Consider the following 23,983-nt stretch of genomic DNA (forward strand, 5'->3'; position numbering starts at 1 on the left):
TCTAAAATGGGCTTAAGTATAACAAAAGTGTCCATGATAGACTAGTACATCTAAAAGTTGGTTAACCAGAATATCTTTATGCAGGATTCAGAGTAAAATCAAAGTGTTTGTTCCATTAGAGCAGATGAAATATTACCTAGATCTTGCCTTGGCAAGTAAGATGGTTCCATCAAATCGTGTGGCCCAGACTTTTCCAGTTGTTGCGTCTCCACATCAACAACCTTAATGAGCTCCTCTTGAGATGGGTAATTTCCATTCTGAAGACTCCCAGAGCTACTGTGCACATACCACCTATCCTCTAATGACTGGCATTTAGAAGGGGATGACCTAGAAAGATAAATGGAAGGAGAAAACCATCGCCACCAATTGTGAAAAGACAAATCATACTTCCTGGGTAGCCAAAGCATAAATGAAACAGCTCATGTCAGAGAGATCAAAAATGACTAGCAAAAAAGAGCCCACGTGACAGACAGCCTAGAAGTCTGGATTCATGTTGCCCGCCAATATGTCAGGGTTGACATATAACATCTCCCCCGAGGGGTTGGGTTGGTCTGAGGCACTGTATCTCCTAGCTGTTAAAAGCAGGTCAGTAGCTGGGTGTGGTGGCTGTCGCCCGTATTCTCAGCTACTCGGGAGGCTGAGGTAGGAAAACTGCTTGAACCTGGGAGGCAGAGGTTGCAGTGAGCTGAGATCCCAAGATTGCGCCACTGCACTCCAGCCTGGGTGACAGAGCAAGACTCTGTCAAGAAAGAAAGGAAGAAAGGAAGAAAGAAAGAGAAAGAAAGAAAGGAAGAGAAAGAAAGAAAGGAAAAGAAAGAACGGAAGAGAAAGAAAAAAAGGAAGAGAGAGAAAGAAAAAGAAAGGAAGGAAGGAAGGAAAAGAAAGAAAGAAAAAGAAAAGAAAAAAGAAAAAGCAGGCAAGCAAGTAGGTCAGCAAATTTTTACCAAATTACTCACTGCCACTCACTCTATACACAATATTCTACTTGAGTCCAAATGGATATGTTAGAATCAGATCTCTTATGAAGATAGAATGTTGATCAATGTCAACATCTCTACACTCATTATTTCTACTCAGTTTTAGCAGAATTACAGAATCATCCCTATTGCCTGCCTTTTCCTTTTTTTTTTTTTTTTTTTTTTGAGATGGAGTCTCAAGCTCTGTCACCCAGGCTGGAGTGCAGTGGCTCGATCTCGGCTCACTGCAACCTTGCCTCTCGCCTCTCGGGTTCAAGTGATTCTCCTGCCTTAGCCTCCCAAGTAGCTGGGACTATAGGGACATGCCACCACGTCCAGCTAATTTTTGTATTTTTAGTACAGGTGGGGTTTCACCATGTTGGTCAGGATGGTCTCGATCTCCTGACCTTGTGATCCAACAGACTTGGCCTCCCAAAGTGCTGGGATTACAGGCGTGAGCCACTGTGCCCAGCCACTATTGCCTGCCTTTTCTTTTTTTTTTTTTTTTTTTTTTGAGACGGAGTCTCGCTCTGTCACCCAGGCTGGAGTGCTGTGGCCGGATCTCAGCTCACTGCAAGCTCCGCCTCCCGGGTTCACGCCATTCTCCTGCCTCAGCCTCCTGAGTAGCTGGGATTACAGGCGCCCGCCACCTCACCCGGCTAGTTTTTTTGTATTTTTTAGTAGAGACAGGGTTTCACCGTGTTAGCCAGGATGGTCTCGATCTCCTGACCTCGTGATCCGCCCGTCTCGGCCTCCCAAAGTGCTGGGATTACAGGCTTGAGCCACCGCGCCCGGCCTGCCTGCCTTTTCAATGTCCAAATTCATTCTAAAAACAAAAGCCAGCTATAAAATATTGTTAGAAAAGCATACACACCCAGTAAATAGTTCCTCTAGTCTTCCAAGTGCTTAGGATTTTGCAAAATAAGATACTTATCAATAGATTTAAAGGGCCTCAGAGGTTAATTAATTTAAACAATTATTGGGTGCTTACTATGGGTCAAATACTAAGGCTAGGCCCCCTGGACTGAAGATGAGTGCGAACTGAATTACTGCTCTTTTTTTTTTTTTTTTTTTTTGAGATGGAGTCTTGTTCTGTCGCCCAGGCTGGAGTGCAATGGCACGGTCTCGGCTCACTGCAACCTCTGCCTCCCAGGTTCAAGCGATTCTCCTGCCTCAGCCTCCTGTATAGCTGGGATTATAGGCACCTGCCACCATACCTGGCCCTCCAGTAAGGAAAAGAATGGTACTGGACTACATAGTCCAGTACCGGACTGCTATATAGTCCTGTATTAATAGTGGTGTAAATACACATCTCTAAAAGATATTCTAAATGTTTTCTGGCTTTGGGAGGGCAAGGTGGGTGGACCACTTGAGTCCAGGAATTTGAGACCAGCCTGGGCAACAAGGTAAAACTCCCTCTCTACCAAAAATACAAAAACTTAATGGGCGTGGTGGTGCATGCTTGTGGACCCAGCTACTTAGGAGGCTAAGGTGGGAGGATTGCGTGAGCCTGAAAAACAGAGGATGCAGTGAGCCATGATTGCGCCACTGCAATCTAGGTGACAGAGGGAGACCCTGTGTTAAATAATAATAATAATAATTACTATTATTATCTGTGGTAAATCAAGAGCTAGACTTTTTCTAGAAAGACAAGAATTTTAATTAGGGCAAGGGCTGCCTTGAAGAAGTCTACCATTAGCTTCCAAGCTTGTTCAGGTTTTAGCTCCATTATATTTTTTTCTGACCTTTAGAAGGGACATATCTATCTAACCGCACATTTCTCATGTTGTAGTTTATGTTATAGGTTCAAAAAGCCTATATACAATTAAACAAAAAAAGTCTCCTGGCCGGGCGTGGTGGCTCAAGCCTGTAATCCCAGCACTTTGGGAGGCTGAGACGGGTGGATCACAAGGTCAGGAGATCGAGACCATCCTGGCTAATCCGGTGAAACCCTGTCTCTACTAAATAATAACAAAAACCAGCCGGAGGAGGTGGCAGGCGCCTGTAGTCCCAGCTACTCGGGAGGCTGAGGCAGAAGAATGGCGTAAAACCCGGAAGGCGGAGCTTGCAGTGAGCTGAGATCCGGCCACTGCGCTCCAGCAGGGGCGACAGAGCGAGACTCCGTCTCAAAAAAAAAAAAAAAAAAAAAAAGAAGTATCCTAGAGCAATAAAAGTTTATAAATGTCTGTATACAAAAAACTGGAGAAAGTATGGTGAAAAAAATTAACAATTAGAGTTCAATATAAATAAAGATGTCAGATACCACAGCATCTTTACACTGATGTTTCTTACCTTTCCACTCCTGGTTCTTTATTTTTACTGGTAGAACTATCTGCAGATACCTCGAACTTGTCAGCAGAAAGGCCTTCTGGATTCTGGTTTATAGGATACTCACTACTTTTCTGTGAAGTTAATACTGCTTTAAATGGAATGAGAAAACAAATCTACTTTATTGTTTTGTTCTGATAGTGATAATTCAGGTTAGAATATTGACTTTTTTCAAAAGCATCAATCTATGATACACAAATTGGTTTTTAAACAAGTATATCAGGCAGAATTTTATAAACAAGTAACGCAACAGCCAGATGCTAGCACTAGATGGAATTCAATGATTAAAAAATAATAATGGTAATAAAAGGAACACTTTAAGACAGGGTAAATAAAGACACCCAGCTGAGACAAGGCTGAAAAAAAATTTATATTCCTTGGCCCTGAATGATAAAAATATATATATAACAGTTTTTTATCTCTGCAGCAAATAAATTATGCCCAAATTCCTCTCAGACAATAGGAAAGAAAGAGTACTGGAAAGCACAAAATACATTTTTCTCCATCCCCACTGCCTCCACATTAAAGACTGTGTGAAATGGGGGTTTCAGCTTCTGCATGTGGGGGGTAAACAAGACATGTGTGTCAGACAAGAAAGAAAAAACAGGTGACATTTTGCTTCACATTTTCAATTACTGAAAAAAAAAGAAAAAAAAAAAACAAATAAACCCCCTAAACCAACACATACACAAAAAAAACCCCAAGGTGCTGGTTAATAAGAAATCTTTTTCTTTTTCTTTTTTTTTTTTTGAGACGGAGTCTGGCTCTGTCGCCCAGGCTGGAGTGCAGTGGCCAGATCTCCGCTCACTGCAAGCTCCGCCTCCCGGGTTCGCGCAATTCTCCTGCCTCAGCCTCCCGAGCAGCTGGGACTACAGGCGCCCGCCACCTCGCCCGGCTTATTTTTTTTTGTATTTTTAGTAGAGACGGGGTTTCACTGTGTTAGCCAGGATGGTCTCGATCTCCTAACCTCGTGATCCGCCCGTCTTGGCCTCCCAAAGTGCTGGGATTACAGGCTTGAGCCACCGTGCCCGGCCAATAAGAAATCTTAAATAATACATGGAACTAATGATGAAATGCCACAGAAGGGAAAAAACACAAAACATACTGAAGGCAAAGTTCTGGCAGGTTAGTTCATTTTTTTTTTTTTTTTTTTGAGACGGAGTCTCACTCTGTCACCCAAGCTGGAGTGCAATGGTGCAATCTTGGCTCACTGCAACCTCCGCCTCCTGGGTTCATGCAATTCTCCTGCCTCAGCCTCCCTAGTAGCTGAGACTACAGGTACCCGCCACCATGCCCAGTTAGTTTTTTTGGTATTTTTAGTAGAGATGGGGTTTCACTATGTTGGTCAGGCTAGTCTCGAACTCCTGACCTCAAGTGATCCACCCGCCTTGGCCTCCCAAAGTGCAGGGGTTAGACATGTACCACTGTGCCCGGCCTAATTCATTTTGTAATATATTAATTCCTCCAAATGTATCACTTTGTGCCACTGCCTTCTAGGAAATGGCTTAAAGGCAAAAGTATTTATTTATTTATTCATTCATTCATTTATTTATTTTTGAGACAGAGTCTCCCTCTGTAGCCCAGGCTGGAGTGCAGCGGTACAATCTCAGCTTACTGCAAGCTCCGCCTCCCAGGTTCACGCCATTCTCCTGGGTCAGTCTCCTGAGTAGTAGATGGGACTACAGGCGCCCGCCACCATGCCCAGCTAATTTTTTTTTTTTTGTATTTTTAGTAGAGACAGGGTTTCACCATGTTAGCCAGGATGGTCTCAATCTCTTGACCTCATGATCTGCCCGCCTCGGCCTTCCAAAGTGCTGGGATTACAGGTGTGAGCCACCACGCCCAGCCTTTATTTATTTATTTATTTTTTGAGATGGAGTTTCGCTCTTGTTGCCCAGGCTGCAGTGCAATGGCGTGATCTTGGCTCACTGCAACCTCTCTGCCTCCTGGGTTCAAGCTATTCTCCTGCCTCAGCCTCCCAAGTAGCTGGGATTACAGGCATGAGCCACCATGCCCAACTAATTTTATATTTTTAGTAGAGATGGGGTTTCTCCATGTTGGTTAGGCTGGTCTCGAACTCCTGACCTCAGGTGATCCGCCTGCTTTAGCCTCCCAAAGTACTGGGATTACAGGCGTGAACCACTGTGCCCGACCGTTATTTAATTTTTTAAAGAGATGGGTGTGTTGCTGTATTGACCAGGCTGGTCTCAAACTCTTTGTTTTTGAGATGGAGTCTTGCTCTGTTGCCTAGGCTGGAATACAGTGGTGTGATCTCAGTTCATTGCAACTTCTGCCTCCAGGTTCAAGTGATTCTCCTGCCTTAGCCTCCCAAGAAGATGGGATTATAGGTGCCTGCCACCACCCCCTGGCTAGTTTTTGTATTTTTTGTAGAGATGGGGTTTTACCATGTTGGCCAGGCTGGTCTTGAACTCCTGACCTCAGGTAAACCGCCAAAATTGGCCTCCCAAAGTGCTGGGATTATAGGCATAAGCCACCACACCCAGCCTGGTCTCAAATTCTTAAGCTCAAGTGATCCTCCTGCCTTGGCATCTCACAGTGCTGGGATTACAGGCGTGAGATACCATGCCCGGCCAAGGTGGAAATATTTCATAAGTAAAAACAAATAGTTAAAAATTGCAAATGTCTTCTATTCATTAAAAAGTCACTGATTTTGAGCTTTTATTAGAAAAGCTAAAAGTCGTGGCCGGGCGCGGTGGCTCAAGCCTGTAATCCCAGCACTTTGGGAGGCCGAGACGGGCGGATCACGAGGTCAGGAGATCGAGACCATCCTGGCTAACACGGTGAAACCCCGTCTCTACTAAAATACAAAAAAAAACTAGCCGGGCGAGGTGGCGGGCGCCTGTAGTCCCAGCTACTCGGGAGGCTGAGCCAGGAGAATGGCGTGAACCCGGGAGGCGGAGCTTGCAGTGAGCTGAGATCCGGCCACTGCACTCCAGCCTGGGCACAGAGCCAGACTCCGTCTCAAAAAAAAAAAAAAAAAAAAAAAAAAAAAAAAAAAAAGCTAAAAGTCATAAATATAGGTAGAAAATTGAAACAAAAGATTATATTAATTAAACTGGTTTTTAAGACACTGGGTAGCCTAGGGGGGGAATAATCATTGATTTCCTGAGTTAGTCTTCAAATGCATTATTTATAGTTTCCTTTATGCTTGTCTTTTCTGGACCTGTGAGTTTCCAGGGTCATTTAGAACTCTGTTGAAAGTAAGCAGGATCTAACTATGAAGAGAGGTATCATCCTCCCCACCCCCAATACAGGGTGATAATTGATAAAGGGTAATGTGCAAGTTCCAAGGAATCATATCAAACAGAATTAACCACTGGAAAGAGTTAAAAAAAAAAAAAAAAAAAAGTGGCCGGGTGAGGTGGCTCACGCCTATAATCCCAGCACTTTGGGAGGTCGAGGTGGGCAGATCACCTGAGGTCAGGAGTTTGAGACCAGCCTGGCCAACATGGTGAAACCCTGTCTCTACTAAAAATACAAAAATTAGCTGGGCGTGGTGGCAGGCGCCTGTAATCCCAGCTACTCGGGAGGCTGAGGCGGACATTGTAGTGAGCCGAAATCGCGCCACTGCATTCCAGCCTGGGCAACAAGAGCGAAACTTAGTCTCAAAAAAAAAACACAAAATACACAAAAAACAACAACAACAAAAAAAGTGAAATGCAGAGAGAAGGCTCAGATACAAACACAGCTATTAAAAAGTCATTCCTGCTTTCAGCCAGAACCGCAATCTTCCAGTAATTCACCAAAATGACGAACACAAAGGGAAAGAGGAGAGGCACCCGATATATGTTCTCTAGGCCTTTTAGAAAACATGGAATTGTTCCTTTGGCCACGTATATGTGAATCTATAAGAAAGGTGATATTGTAGACATCAAGGGAATGGGTACTGTTCAAAAAGGAATGCCCCACAAGTGTTACCATGGCAAAACTGGAAGAGTCTACAATGTGACCTAGCATGCTGTTGGCACTGTAAACAAACAAGTTAAGGGCAAGATTCTTGCCAAGAGAATTAATGTGCATATTGAGAATATTAAGCACTCTAAGAGCCAAGATAGCTTCCTGAAACGCGTGAAGGAAAATGATCAGAAAAAGAAAGAAGCCAAAGAGAAAGGTATGTGGGTTCAACTGAAGCGCCAGCCTGCTCCACCCAGAGAAGCATACTTTGTGAGAACCAGTGGGAAGGAGCCTGAGCAGCTGGAACCTATTCCCTATGAATTCATGGCATAATAGGTGTTTAAAAAAAAAAAAGTCATTCCATCACCGCAACATTTAGCGTATAAATTCATCTTGTTACTACATGCTATGAAGAAGATAAGACAAGTTAAGTCAGACGTCAATAACTCAGTAGAACCTGAAAAACAGAGCAAAACCTTTCTCCTTTTTTTCTTCCTTAATTCTTATTTCATTCTCTGAACAGCAAGCCCAATCTAGGCCTTGTGACATGATGATCTACTTGCTGGCTGGTTTAGGAAAGTACAAATGCAGAGATCCAGAGCCCAAGTTTCAGAATAGTATTGTAGTTCCTCTTAAATCATTCCCTCATCTAGATGTCTTAACATGTTACATTCTTCGTGGGTAGGAAGTATGGGCCACACCAAACATTTAATAAACTTACTGACTGCCCACTGTGTGCTAAGCATTATACAGGGTATTGTGAAGAATTAAGGAAGACACTGGAAGACAACAGATATTAAGAAATAATAAACTAGGCCGGGCACCATGGCTCCCGAGTAGCTGGGATTACAGGCATGTGCCACCACACCTGGCTAATTTTTTGTATTTTTAGTAGACACGCAGTTTCTCTGTGTTGATCAGGTTGGTCTCGAACTCCCGACCTCAGGTGATCCACCCGCCTCGGCCTCCCAAAGTGCTGGGATTACAGGCGTGAGCCACCGTGTCCGTCATAGAAGTTCTGGCCAGGTGCCATGGCTCATACCTGTAACCCCAGCACTTTGGGAGGCTGAGATGAGAAGACTGCCTGAGTTCAGGAGTTTGAGACCTACTTGGGCAACATAGGGAGATCTTGTCTCTACAAAAAATTAAAAAAAAAAAAATTACCTGGATATGGTGGTGGATGCCTATAGTCCCAGCTACTTGGGAGGCTAAGGCAGGAGGATCTCTTGAGGAGTTTGAGAGGCTGCAGTGAGCTGTGACTATACCACTGCCCTCCAGCTTGGGCAACAGAGCAAGACCCTCTCTAAAAAGGTGAGGCTGAGGTGTGGGAGGATTGCTCAAAATCAGGAGTTCAAGACCAGCCTAGTTAACAGTGCGTCCCTGTCTCTACTTAAAAAAAAAATTAAAGAAAAAAATTATTTTTAAAAAGTTCATTTGAGTTTCAGTTAGACTCAACCAGATTTAGGGAGGAAAAGGCTCAAAACTTATGCTGGTATTAAGCTGTGATATCCAAAATGATTCAGAAATGAAGCATTTCAGTTACAGATCTGCAGAAAAAAATAAACACACATATACACCAAAGAGGAGATAGTAGATTTACACAGATATTCAAAGTCACACAATAATAACATTTTATGTCTTACACATTACAATTGAAAGTCTAGTCTGTGTTTAGACTGAAGATGGTGAAAGCACCCCAAAGAAGAGTATTATACTAGGGAAGGGACTCTGAACTCTCATTATCTGAGAGATGAACTAAATGAAGATAATTACAATGAAAGCATTTAAGGAAATACATTTTGAAGCACTGCCATAGCAACAGAGTTTCTAGCTAGCTTCTTTATCCAAGAGCTACTGTTTGTTCCTGAATACAAAAATACTGCAAGGCACAACTGAGGACCAAGGCCACTGTTCTGTGTAAGTAACAGACTTGAGTTCCTAGAAAGACTCAAAGAAAGGCCTTAAAGTCCCCAGTTGGACTGTGGAACAGGGTGCTGAAGAAGGAACTTTAACACTCAGATAAGAATCACTGAGATAGGAATGAAGTGTACTTTGAGAGCACTCACCACCCCTGCATGTTTCTAAGCAGCATCCTGGTGGGGACCCCATGCCCAGCCTCTACTAAGTGTCTAGTGTTTGCCCCTGTTTAAAAACCTGCCTGATGTGTTGTCTTTCCAATTAAAAACTCAAATTTCCATCTCACTTTCCTTCATTTATGCTATTATTCCTCAGCTCAGTGCTCGCTTCTTCTAGGAAGTTAGCTCTGATCAACTGCACCTGCCTGGTTACTCCAATGGCATCCTCTCAGAGGTCCATCCGGATTTTTTCTGGTAACTGTAACATTGCTATAAAGCACTTGACTCTGCTGCATAAAATTAGGCTTTCTGTGTTCTTTCCTTCTGAACTAACAGGAGCTCTACATCACTAGGCTTTCTGTGGATCAAAGTGCAGTTCCTGAAGTATAGGATGTCTCTTCCTATAAATCAGAAGCATATTAAATAGGTCTTTGTGATGTGACACCAGTGTAATAAGGAATATGTCTGAGTATTTTTTCATAGCTTTCTGAAATTATGGGGTTGCCTGTCACCAATTTCTCCTACTCCACTTAGCTTCCAATAGAGCAAGAGCTATATTGTATACCATCTATATTCCATGGGCTCCCCATAGCATCTACTTGTTGTAGGTACTCAGATGACAACACGAATGACTGCCCTGAGTCCCTCTGACTGGTATGTTAGTTGTAAGCAGGGACAAGAACCAAGGTTCCACAATTACCCATGTGCTGAGCAAGGATCATAAAATGTTGGAGCTAAGTCCTTATTTTTCAGAAGGAGATAAAGGGGAAGGAAAGAATTTTGCTTAAGATATCAGTGTTTGGCCAACATTACACACCTTTTTCTGATGTGCTTTGTTCTGGATTTCGCAGGTCCTCAAGGGCAGAAGAGTCAGTTATGATGGAAGGGTAGCTGTTAGAAGGCTGGCTTCCGTGCTGTTCTAACACAGCTTCTAGTTCAGCCATTTCCTGCTGGAGCTTTATTAGGTTATCTTGCATGGTATCCCTCTGCTGCAAAAACGATAAATGGTACCAAGAAAATGAAATACTTTGAGAAGTTTTCCATTAAATGAAAATATGTCATACAAATTAGTTTTAGCACAGGAATTGAAATCACCTAGTATGGAACTATAAGTTCTGGCTGAACACCTTTTAATCTAACCACATTCATGCAATTAATGCCCATGAAATTATTTCCAAATGATGCTAGTGAGGGAAAAAATCCTCCAACTCCCCCAAATAGACTTGATTTATTGTGATGTCCTTTTGAGGTTGGTTATTTTCTTTTAAAGCTAGGGAGTGAAAAAATAATTAAGGTATTTAAACATTATCGATATTTAATATTAGCATGAATCTATTAATATTTTATTTATACAGGCACATTTCAAAGACTTGGTGTTGTGAGATTCATCAGACATTTAGGTTAGTTCATCTAAAAATGTGTGATTTTTAGACTAATGTAATGTCAAAAAAGCCCCCTATCTATGGCATTTTATAAAAATACAACAAACAGAAAAATACTATCAGTAATCCTGCCTAGATTACTGGCTTGTGAGGACTCTTCCTTTTCTGGGATGCTCTGAACCTTTAGTTTCTTTTCTTTTTTTCTTTTTTAAGTCTCCCTCTGTCACCCAGGCTGGCACCATCTCAGCTCACTGCAACCTCTTCCTCCAGGTTCAGGCGATTCTCCCACCTCAGTCTCTCCAGTAGCTGGGATTACAGGTGCTTGCCATGATGCCCGGCTAATTTTGGTAATTTTAGGAGAGACAGGGTTTTACTATGTTGGCCAGGCTGGTCTTGAACCCCCGACCTCAAGTGATGCGTCCGCCTTGGCCTCCCAAAGTGCTGGGATTACAGACATGAGCCATTGTGCCTGACCTGAACCTTTAGTTTCTAACAGAAAAAGCAGAAAGCTAATTTATGAGTCTATCTGTTTGCTCAGTTAATTAGACAACTATTTACTATCTATTAAGCACCAGGCACTGTCCTAGTATTGAGGATACAGTCCTCATGGTGCTGCCATTCTAGACAGGGACATCTTATCTAGAATGTGTCCACCTAGATATCATTAGCAAGGACCTGTGAGAGGGAAGGATTCAACAGAAAGAGCCCTAAGAAAGCCTGTAAGGATAGTTACTGTTAAAATAATGGGTTCTTCTTGCTTATGGGCTCCTGTTGTTTATTGGTCCATTTCAAAGAAGAATGTGCTAAGTCCAAATATTTGATAAAAAAAGAATTTCGGTATGTAAGGAGTTTTCCAAAATATCCTTTTTAAAAATTTATTTTATTTTATTTATTTATTTTTGAGATGGAGTTTCACTCTGTCGCCCAGGCTAGAGTGCAATGGCACAATCTCAGCTCACTGCAACCTCTGCCTACCAGGTTCAAGCAATTCTGCCTGCCTCAGCCTCCCAAGTAACTGGCATTATAGGCACCTGTTACCATGCCCAACCAATTTTTTTTTCTGAGACAGAGTCTCACTTTGTTGCCCAGGCTGGAGTGCAGTGGCGTAATCTAGGCTCACTGCAAGCTCCACCTCCCAGGTTCAAGCCATTCTTCTGCTTCAGCCTCCCGAGTAGCTGGGACTACAGGCGCCTGCCACATTTTTAGTAGAGATGGGGTTTCACTGTGTTAGCCAGGATGGTCTCCATCTCCTGACCTCAGGTGAACGGCCTGCCTTGGCCTCCCAAAGTGCTGGGATTACAGGCATGAGCCACCATGACTGGCTTCAAAATATACATGTTTAAAAATCACTTTGAGAAGGAACATCAATGGTTGCCAAAAAGTCCAGTGTGGGAGTGTGGGCAGGAACACACTGTTTCACTCTCCATTTCTTCTTCTTCCGATCCTTAAAAATGACTTTGCCCTTTACTAAAACCAAGCCATCTTCTTTCTCCTGCTGTGCTGAGTTCATAATTTTCAGGAGGTTTTTATGACCAGAAAATGTATTCCTAGCTTCACAAAGGTTTCCACTGCTACTCTAACACTGCTTTGCTGCCAAGGTCTGCAGCAACGCCATTGCCACCACGTGGTACTCATGAGTAGTTACATCACTGATCAAATCCTAGCCAAGGTCTGCCTCAGTAAACCTGGAATGAAAGCACATAGATATCTGACCAAAATGCTTCATAGGCTATATTAGTCACTGCTGTCACAACCATCACATCTAACCTCTATGTGGCCATCACATAAATCAGAAAAAATAGTAGTGGGGTAATTATTAACAGATAACTTTCCTTTGGGTTTCCCAAAGGAATTATTTTTTATAACTTAGACAAATTCCCCAGCAGGCAAGTGGTCAAATACATTAGGGAGAATAAAACCAATAGGTTTCTAAGACTTCTTGATTCTAATTCTGAAGTGCTCCTTCAATTAGCTCTAGTCTTCTGTTTCTACTATGCTGCTCTGATCTATACTTTTAACACTGCTACATTACTGTAGAAGTTCCCTAAAAGCCTTGTTTATCATGTCTTTTTCTTCCATAAAGACCCTTAGTGCTCCAGCCTGGCCATCACAGTGAAACCCCAGCTGAAGTAGGAGAATCGCTTGAACCCGGGTGGTGGAGGTTGCAGTGAGCCAAGATCGCACCACAGCACTCCAGCCTGGGCAACAGAGCAAGACTCTGTCTCAAAAAACAAAAACAAAAACAAACAAACAAACAAAAACAAAACAAAACAAACAAAAAAACCTTAGGGATATACCACGGCTGAGTTATACTTTTTGAACACTATATAATTGTTAGTCATTATTGCCATTAGGATAAAGTCCAAATTCCTAAACATAGCATTCAAAAGGCCCTTTACACCCTGGTAATTATCTCTCATTTCTCCCAACACGCCTCACACAAGTTGTTTTCCCATAACACAGGACAACTTTATATTTCCTGGGAATTCCACGACTCTCTACCTTTACCTTACTTGCTGCCACTCCTCTTTTTCCACTTGAAAAAATTCTTCTCATCTTTCAAGGCCTACCTTGAATGTCTCCTTAAGTCCCCACCAGGAGGAGTCGTGAAATACGAGAAGGGCAAGTGGGCAGAATGTGGCTAATTCTAGTAAGACTCCTGAAATGTGCAGCACAGCAGCCGGAACTGGTCTGGAGGGAAGCAGACCCGTTTGTTCACATTCATTACATATAAATATATATATAACCTTCCCATAAAACATGTGTATTTAATGAGTTAAAATTATTTCTGGCCGGGCGCGGTGGCTCAAGCCTGTAATCCCAGCACTTTGGGAGGCCGAGACGGGTGGATCACGAGGTCAGGAAATCGAGACCAACCTGGCTAACCCGGTGAAACCCCGTCTCTACTAAAAAATATAAAAAACTAGCCGGGCGAGGTGGTGGGCGCCTGTAGTCCCAGCTACTCGGGAGGCTGAGGCAGGAGAATGGCGTAAACTCGGCAGGCGGAGCTTGCAGTGAGCCGAGATCTGGCCACTGCACTCCAGCCTGGGCGACAGAGCGAGACTCCGTCTCAAAAAAAAAAAAAAATTATTTCTACTGTTCCTACTACTACATAATAAGCCTAATCCAAATACAAGCTGAAGTCTTAGCACAAATAGAGGCTTTATCATGCTAGTTTTGTTGACATGTTGTGAATATTTTCAAATATACAGAAAACTTGAAGCAACTTTGCAATGAATGTTTCCATATCTACTATGTAGAATCTATAACTAACATTTCCTATATTTACTTTATCACACACACACACACGCACACACACAGAAGTCCCCACCAATAATCCATCTCCTATCAGGAACAGATGATCTCTCACTACTTGATTTACATTGCTAATGCATTAGTATACCCAAATGGAACACATGACCTTGATAGAAGGAATCTTGGCTTAATCATTTTTGTCTCCCTAATGCCTAGCAGACAGTAAGCACTCAGCAAGTGTTTATTAATGAGAAGATAAATTAATGAATAAGTATAGTTAATCAGTCTTCTGTAAAAACAAACAAATACCCAGATACCAATGACACCAAATGAGGAATTCTCTATCATCTATATGCTTTTTCTCGGTTCAGTACAAACAGGGAAAAAAATTCCACTTCAACAGTTTTTCCTGCCTGTGCTACTTTAGATGTAAGATAGCCTGAAATCTGACTTCAGCTGTTTTGGGTAGATGCTTAGTAAAACACTTTGCAAAATGAATCCTGAACAAATAGACAAATCTCTGGGAATAAGATCAGAAATACAGAAAAACAGGCCGGGCGCGGTGGCTCACGCCTGTAATCCCAGCACTTTGGGAGGCTGAGGCGGGCGGATCACAAGGTCAGGAGATCGAGACCACGGTGAAATCCCGTCTCTACTAAAAATACAAAAAATTAGCCGGGCGCGGTTGTGGGCGCCTGTAGTCCCAGCTACTCGGGAGGCTGAGGCAGGAGAATGGCGTGAACCCGGGAGGCGGAGCTTGCAGTGAGCCGAGATCGCGCCACTGCACTCCAGCCTGGGCGACAGAGCGAGACTCCGTCTCAAAAAAAAAAAAAAAAAAAAAAAGAAATACAGAAAAACAAGGACATTGTATATTGAATGTCAAACATAATACAGTATGGCTAAGGCAGATGTAATCAGAAATTGCAATCTTTTTTTTTTTTTTTTTTTTGAGATGGAGTCTTGCTCTGTCGCCCAGGCTGGAGTGCAGTGGCTAGATCTCAGCTCACTGCAAGCTCCGCCTCCCGGGTTTACGCCATTCTCCTGCCTCAGCCTCCTGAGTAGCTGGGACTACAGGCGCCCGCCACCTCACCAGGCTAATTTTTTGTATTTTTTAGTAGAGATGGGGTTTCACTGTGTTAGCCAGGATGGTCTCGATCTCCTGACCTCGTGATCCGCCCATCTCGGCCTCCCAAAGTGCTGGGATTACAGGCTTGAGCCACCGCGCCCGGCCTTAGAAATTGCAGTCTTAAACTTTAAAACACAATGGACAGAATTAGACAATGGGTATATTGACAGAGTCCCAAACACACATCCAAAAAGGATCATAGTAATTGCAAACAGAGAAAAGGCCTCCTAAATCTTTTCATCAATTTAGTTGCCATGGCAATCCTGAAGAAGTGGAGAATACTAGTGACAGCTCAGATACAGAGTGGGGAGTCATCTCAAAGGTTTCTTGACAACTCCAAGGGGCTTCAGGTCTAGAGGGATTTGCTCTGTACAGAGAATGGGCAGTAGAAGATAAGCCCTCTCTAATTGAAGTTCTCATAGCAATGCAAGATTTAGAAGATTTTAAAACTGGATATCACCCAATGTTGGCAAGGTACAGGAAAATGGGAACTATCATTTACCACAGGGGCTGGAAGATCACAAACTGGTTTAATCTTTCTAAAGAACAATTTAGCAACATGTATCAAACACGAAAATCCTAGTCCTAGGAATTTATACTAAGGAAATAATCAGAGATGTAGGCAAATATTTAGCTACCAGGCTGCTACTACAGTAAAGTACATAATAGCAAACTGTGCCTCTTACCCTGAAACCTTCAACATTCAGCAATAGGTCAAATAAATCATGATACACTGGAAAGATAGAATCTCATATAGTAATTAAAAATGAAGTCATTTAAGAATTTTAACAACCCAGGCCAGGTACAGTGGCTCATGCCTGTAATCCCAGCACTTTGGGAGGCTGAGGTGGATGGATCACTTGAGGTCAGGAGTTTGAGACCAGCTTGACCAAAATGGAGAAACCCTGTCTCTACTAAAAATACAAAATTAGCTGGGCATGGTGGCACATGCCTGTAATCCCAGCTACTCGGGAGGCTGAGGCAGGAGAATCGGTTGAACCTGGGAGGCAGAGGTTGCAGTGAGCCGAGGTCGTGCCATTGCACTTCAGCCTGGGCAACAAGAGCGAAACTACATCTCAGAAAAAAACCAAATAAATAAAAAATAAAAATAAAGGATTTTAATCATCCAGTAAAAGCTAGATTACGTACAGAATTATCTGGATTTCTTTTTTTTGAGACAGGGTCTCACCGTATCACTCAGGCTGGAGTACAATGGCACCATCATGGCTCATCACAGCCTCAACTTGCTGGGATCAAGCAATCCTACCCGAGCCTCTCAAGTAGCTGAGACTACGGGTGTGCACCACTAAGCCTCACTAATGTTTTTTTCCAGACAGGGGTTGCCCAGAACGGAGTGCAGTGGCATGATCACAACTTACTGTGGCCTTGACCTCTGGGGCTCAGGCAATCTTCCTGCCTCAGCCTCGTAAAGTGCTGGGATTACAGGTGTGAGCCACTGTGCCAGGCCTCCTGGATATATTTTAAAGATAAAGTATATACAAAGCACCCCTGTGCATACACAGGAATACTAAAAGAATATACACCAATAAATTGGTAACCATTTCTGGATAACACAAATTGCAACTAGCTTACCATTTTAATCACTGTAAGTGTACAGTTCAGTGGCATTAAGTATTTTCACACTGTTGTATTACCATTGTCACTATCCATCTCCAGAACTTTTTCATCATCCCAAACTGAAATCTGTACTCATCAAACAGTAACTCCCCATTTCTCCCTCCCCAAGTCTCTAGTAACCACTATTCTACCTTCTGTCCTATGAATTTATCTTTTTTTTCTTTTTTAATGCTCCTTGTGGAGCAAGGCTTATCTATAGGCAATGTGCCCAGAGTAACCAAATTTAACTATACTAGGTATATCATATAAGTGGAAGCATATAACATGTGTCTTTTGGTGTCCAGTTTATTTCAGTTAATACAATGTCTTCAAGGTTCATCCATGGATGATTTTTGTTTATTTGTATTTTCTAAGTTTTCCATGATACACATATATAACTTTATAAGAATATCAGGCTTTTCTCAACTTCATCTAATCTAACTTCAGAAAGTTCACAAAAAAACATCATTCACTTACTAGCAGCTAAAAGGGTATTTCATTTAGGTGGGAAAAAGAAGCCACAGCAGGATGATTCCAGGGGATCTGAACAGCTTCATTTTAAGAACGTGCCTATGGCAGGTCAGAGAACATAAGCAAACTGTCTAAGATCACAAAGCCCAGTATAGAACTCTCACCAATATTACCGCCAGCAACTGCTGTGTGTATCCTTCATAGAACCCTGTGCTAGGAATACAAAGAATCAGTCTAACTATTAGAAGTTGTCAATCTAGTGGGAGATAAATAAATGAAAAAAATCAACTGAGATGAGCCTGAATTTTTGCATGAGAACTTGGAAAATTTTGGTGCCAAATGAAAATTAGAAGGCCAGGCCTGGTGGCTCATGCCTGTAATCTCAGCACTCTGGGAGGCTGCGGCTGGCCGATCATTTGAGGTCAGGAGTTCAGGATGAGCCTGGCCAACATGGTGAAACCCTCTCTCTACTAAAAAAATACAAAAAAATGAGCTGGGCATGGTGGCAGGCACCTGTAATTCCAGCTACTTAGGAGGCTGAGGCACGAGAATCACTTGAACCTGAACCTGGGAGGCGAAGGTTGCAGTGAGCCAAGATTGTGCCACTGTACTACAGCCAGGGTGACAGAGCAAAACTCCATCTCAAGAAAAAAAATTAGGAGACAGAGCCTGGTTCTTTGATGAAGACGATGTTAATTTTTAGATGCTGTGATACAGAATGTTTTTTCTAGACTATTCTGCCTTTAGTACATAAACATTCACATTACCAAATGGTCATATATATGGTAAAGCTTTTATTTACTTCATAAGTGACCAAATTATTGGCCTTGACCATTAGGTCCAGAAAGTAAAATTGTGTACTTTCTTTTTTTTGAGATGGAGTTTCACTCTTATTGCCCAGGCTGGAGAGCAGCAGCATGATTTCAGCTCACTGCAACCTCCACCTTCTGGGTTCAGGTGATTCTCATGCTTTAGCCTCCCATCTGTCTTTTTCAAAGAAAAGATGACTTATGAACAATTAAAAAAAAATTAGGCCAGGCGTGGTTGCACATGCTTGTAATCCCAGCATTTTGGGAGGCTGAGGTGGGAGGATCACTTGAGCCCAGGAGTTTGAGAACAGCTTGGGCAACATAGTGACACTGTCTCTCGTAAAAATTAAAAAATTAGCTGGATGTGTTGGTGAGCACCTGTGGTACCAGGTACTCGGGAAGCTGAGGTAGGAGGATCGCTTGAGCCCAGAAGTCAAAGCCACAGAGAACCATGACTGCACCACTCCATTCCAGCCTGAGCGACAGAGTAAGAGACCCTGTATCAAAGAAACCAAAAAGAAAAAATAACTAGATTTTAAAAGGGGGGAAAAAAAAAAGAACAGAAGTATCCACAAAACAGTGAAAGGCTAGATGGTCTCTATTAGGAAGAGAATCCTATAGTCTCCAACTTGGTACCAAGAATAAACACCAAAATTGCAATTGCTGGCAATAATATTGGTGAGAGTTCTATACCTGGCTGTGTGGCCTTAGGCAGTTTGCTTACCTTCTCTGACCTGCAATAGGCATATTCTTAAAAAGGAGCTATGCAGACCCCCTTGAATCATCCTGCCGTGGCTTCTTTTTCTCACCTCTCTTGATACAATAAGAATGTCATATTTTTGTTACAGGGGAGATGATGTGTTTTTGTTTGTTTTTGAGATAGAGTCTCACTCTGTCACCCAGGCTGGAATGCAGTAGTACAATCCCGGTTCACTGCAACCTCCGCCTCCCAGGTTCAGGTGATTCTCCTGTCTCAGCCTCCAGAGTAGCTGAGATTATAGGCATTGGCCACCATGCCCAGCTAATTTTTGTATTTTTAGTAGATGTGGGATTTCACCATATTGGCCAGGCTGGTCTCAAACTTCTGACCTGAGGTGATCCACCCACCTTGGCCTCCCAAAGTGCTGGGATTAGCAAATGGGTTTCAAAGGTTTAGCTTATTCATTAAAATCAGTATTTAGTATACTACAATGAGCTAGGCAGTGTGTGTGTGTGTGTGTGTGTGTGTGCGCGCGCGCGCACATGTGAAATAAAAGGTAGTACGAGTTCCATCAAGGTACTTACAGTCTAATTTAAGGAGACAATGAACCACAAACAATTGTTGTGCCATTAATTCAAAGAGATGATGTCAGCAAACCTAAGAATGTGGGATACAGACTACTGAATGCAAAGGACACCACACACACACACGCTTTTTACCTGAGTGGTTAAAATTTCGCTCTGAGAGGAGAGCCTTGAGCAGTCTTCAGAGACGCTTGTTTCACTCTCATACCCGGATGCTGCTTCACCTTAAGTAACAATCAAAACAGAGGTTCAGATGTAAAAGCCGACTATAAACACTGCAACTTGCTGTGTCTTTTTCTTCTCATTGGCAGGACTGGATTTACTTTCATGTCACACAAAATGATTAAACTCCTTGCTTTGGGACACCGGGATTTCCTTTTACAAAATGAAACCAGAAGTAAGTCCACCAATAACTAGGATGTTAAAGCTCATTCAGTCAGAGATGACATCCTAGCTGGGTGAAGGACTTTTTTCTATGAAAAGCACCTTAGGAGGAACACGATTCAAGTTTAAGAAGCAGTTCCTTTAACTATTCTTGGAAATTTGTAAAATGTGCTCCCCAAAAGGCATAAACATTTAGCTCATTTCTATAAATAGACTGGGGCAAACACAAAATCTGGTTCCAATACCTAAGTTTGAATCCACACTTTGCTCTTCTTGATTATCTTCTTCCAAGCCCGTTCCCCTTTCTTCATCATCTGAAACCAATTCCTTGTCACTCAGACCAACTCCCTGGCTTTCAGACTGATGCCTCATTCGTTTGGAAGAACCAATCAAGAAAGGATCCTGGGTGTTTGTATTTGCAGTCAAGTCTTCCAGTTCACTGCACTGTGAAGAAAACAAGCTACCAGAACATTTTGTTTCCTCACTAAGGTGATGTTCCTGGGATGCCTTTGCCAATATTACCTGGTTACTACAGTCAGTTAAGCTATTCTTCAATGATAATAAATTCTCCTCTGTGTTCTTAGACAGACACTCGGTAGCAACAGTGCTATGCCTAGTAGTCTGAGAAGGTATATTGCTTACTTTACCAAATAACAAGTGTTGGAAGCAGGGAAGCTCTTCATCCTCACTAGATAAGTTCTCTTCTGAGGACTCTAATTTCTTGGCCTCTTTTCGGTAACCCTGAGCTAAATGTGTATGGGTGAAAGGGCTAGGGCTCCTGCTGAGCTCTCCTCTCTGGATGCTTTTGCTAAAAACAGCAGAACTCTCCTTAATGTCATTTGCAGCAAAACTAGTATCTTCCTTTATTTCACCATCATCTAACAGATCATCAGGAGTCTCAGAACAAACCTCAGACGCATGACTACTTCCCATAGGCTGTTCTAGGTTATCTGAAATCAGACATGGAGAGAAGTCTGTATTAACAGTCTGAACTAATTCTTCATGTTCTTGCTTTTTTATTTCAGGATGCTTACAATTACTTATAGGAAGACTTTGTTTACAGACCTCAGGTTGCAAAAGCCCTAATCTAAGCACAGCATTCAATTTTGGCCCTCTGTTTCTACCTAGTTCTGCTTGAATGTTTTCATCACTGGAACCTACTTCATTAATACTGGAGCCCACTTCATTAGTACTGGAACCTACTTCATTAATATTGCTCGAGCTGGCTTCTTTAAAAGCATTTTCTCTAATGTTATTATGGCTAATTGTGCTCACTGTACTTGGAATGATGTTCTCGTTTCCCACTGCTCTTTCAGGTGACACTGAATGTTCCTCAGAGTTTTCCTCTAGCAGGTTTTTGTTACATTTAGTTTTAACAAATGACTTGACAGGAAAAAGTGGTGGTATATGGTATGGGTTTTGTAAAAGTCCATGTTTATTTGGAGTAATGAGTCCAGTTTCGTTGCCTCTGAACTGAGATGATAGACAAAACCTAGAGCCTCCTTTGATACTACATTTGGCATTATCAACTGGTTTATCTTTCTGACAAACCACAGAAAAGCCTGCAGTGATATTAACTGTCTGTACAGGCTTGATATTAGACTCTTTCTTTCCTTGATTTTCTTCCTTTTGTTCACATTCAGAAGTAACTTTTGGACTTTGTTTCTTTAAGGACCTAGAGTGGGCAGAGAATGTTGCACATTCCTCTTCTGGATTTCCTGGATTTGAAAACAGAGCAAAGGACTGGCGCTTTGAAACCTTGAATGTATTCTGCAAATACTGAGTATCAAGTTCACTTTCTTCTATTTCTATGCTTGTTTCCTGACTGTGGTTAACTTCACTTCCCAATGGATACTTAAAGCCTTCTGTGTCATTTCTAGTATCTTCAGAACAACCATGAATTAGTTCCTTGGGGTTTTCAAATGCTGCACACTGACTCATACATTTATTTCGTTCTGTTTTTGCCTTCCCTAGAGTGCTAACTTCCAGTAATGAGATACTTTCCTGAGTGCCATAATCGGTACCAGGTACCAATGAAATACTGCTACTCTCTACAGATCTTTCAGTTTGTAAAACCCTTTCTCCACTTAACATGAGATCTTTGGGGTCTTTGGCATTATTAGACATTTTAACTGTTTCTAGTTTCTCTTCTTTTTCTTCTCTTGAAAGGCTAGGATTGACAAATTCTTTAAGTTCACTAGTATTTGAACAGTTAGTAAAAGAACCAGGTACCTTTGTTAACTTCAGTTCTGGGAAAGTATCACTGGCATGTCTTTTACTTGTCTGTTCATTTGGCTTGTTACTCTTCTTGGCTCCAGTTGCAGATTCTTTATCTTCCATGAGTTGTAGGTTTCTGCTGTGCCTGACTGGCATTTGGTTGTAATTTTTTTTCTTTATCTCTTCACTGCTAGAACAACTATCAATTTGTAGTTCAGTACAATTAGGTGGGCTTAGATTTCTACTGACTACTAGTTCAAGCGCATGAATATGCCTGGTAGAAGACTTCCTCCTCAGCCTATTTTTTTTAGGTGCTTTTGAATTGTGGATATTTAATTCTAGTTCCATATTGTTTATACTGCTGCTTATAGGTTCAGCTTTAGTTTTGAAAGCAGATTCTTCTTCCAGTGATTCTATTGCGTTAGGATTTTTCTCATTCTGAATAGAATCACCTTTTGTTTTATTCTCATGAGCACTATTAGTAATATTCATCACTTGACCATTCTGCTCCATTTGGTTAGTTCCCTGATTTATTATTTCAGGAGTCTTTTGAACTGCCAAATCTGCTTTCTTTATAAAATCCTCAGGATGAAGACCTGATGTAGTTCTCCTTTTACGCTTTAATTTATTTGTGAGGGGACGCTCTTGCATTATCTGTGACTCAGTAACAAGTGCTCCTATAATTAGATTTTCAGTTACATGGCTTAAATTGGGAAGGTTTGCCTTCCTCCGATAGGTTTTCCCAAATATTTTGTCTTTAATATTACTCTCTACTGAACTGGAGTGAACTCTTTCACTTTTACATATTAAAGGCTCATGAGGATCACTGGCCAGTAAGTCTATTTTCTCTGAAGAACCAGAATATTCATCTACCTCATTTAGAACGTCCAATACATCAGCTACTTTGGCATTTGATTCAGACCCCCCATCATGTGAGTCATCAGAACTTAACAGTTCATCACTTCTGGAAAACCACTCATTAACTTTCTGAATGCTGCTATTTAGTGTTATCCAAGGAACATCTTCAGCGTCTCTAGGATTCTCAGAGCATGGCAGTTTTTGCTTATTCCATTCTTTTCTCTCATACAGGGCATTAGCATTCAGATCTACCTTTTTCTCTGTGCTGGGAGTCTGCCTATCATTACATGTTTCCTTACTTCCAGTCCATCTGTTATGTTGGCTCCTTGCCAAGCCAGGCTGTTTGCTTTTATTACAGAATTCAGCCTTTTCTACATTCATTCTGTCTTTAGTGAGTAATAAACTGTTCTCATGCTGTAATGAGCTGGCATGAGTATTTGTGCCACATGGCTCCACATGCAAGTTTGAAACAGAACTACCCTGATACTTTTCTGGATGCCTCTCAGTTGCATGTTTCTCAGTGGTGTTCAAATCATTATTACTGGACTGATGATGTTCAGTATTTGTTATATCCTTCTCAGAAAATTCACAAGCAGCTGAAAATACACAAAAATAACAAGGTACTCAAAAACTGAATTGTCATTAAAAAAATACATACTTCATACACCTTGGAGGTGGAAATCAACCAATTGGCTATATTTAGAGAAACTAACCTCATAAACTACCAAGTATACTGAAGATGTAGCTCATACTCTTTCATTTAATTCCTATTTACTTAGGTTATTTCCACTTAGGATCCATTAAATTTTTAATTTCAGAATTTTCCCTATGCAGAAACCACACCTCCTATTTCTCTAATGTCTAAGAGTGAATTAAAAGCAGACTGGCCATCAGAAAACCAGTTCTGATGTACTCTAAAGATCACTGGCCATTAAGTCTACTTAATACTCTGTTCTATCTACAGACTTACCATTCCCTATATTTAAAAACCAGTAGGCAAAAGATGAAACACAAATACATCAATTAAAAGTAAAGGGCAGGCCAGGCACAGTGGCTCAAGCCTGTAACTGCAGCACTTTGGGAGGCTGAAGTGGGCAGACTGCTTGAGTCCAGGAGTTTGAGACCAGCCTTGGAAACATGGCGAAACTCTGTCTCTATAAAACCACAAAAAATTAGCCGGGTGTGGTGACGTGTGCCTGTAGTCCCAGCTACTCAGGAGGCTGAGGTGGGAGGATAGCTTGAGCCCGTGTGGTGGAGGTTGCAGTGAGCCAAGATTGCTTCATTGCACTCCAACCTGGGCAACAGA

The 23,983-nt window shown here is 42.0% G+C and overlaps 1 protein-coding gene across 51 annotated transcripts in view; it reads right to left on the reverse strand.

The window, feature by feature from the left end:
* BRCA1 (BRCA1 DNA repair associated) overlaps positions 1-23,983 on the reverse strand; it is a 100,326-nt gene that overhangs the window by 28,780 nt on the left and 47,563 nt on the right. For 13 of the 51 annotated variants that reach the window (XM_077969242.1, XM_077969264.1, XM_077969248.1 and 10 more), the window contains 5 exons: positions 23,157-23,273; positions 19,354-19,442; positions 10,092-10,263; positions 3,249-3,375; positions 137-327 (listed from right to left, as the gene is read on the reverse strand). In XM_077969242.1, the coding sequence (XP_077825368.1) occupies positions 137-327; positions 3,249-3,375; positions 10,092-10,263; positions 19,354-19,442; positions 23,157-23,273 (696 nt within the window). 51 annotated transcript variants of the gene reach the window in all.

The sequence above is a fragment of the Macaca mulatta genome, chromosome 16 (genome assembly GCF_049350105.2).
Source record: "Macaca mulatta isolate MMU2019108-1 chromosome 16, T2T-MMU8v2.0, whole genome shotgun sequence".
Taxonomy (NCBI): Eukaryota; Metazoa; Chordata; class Mammalia; order Primates; family Cercopithecidae; genus Macaca; species Macaca mulatta.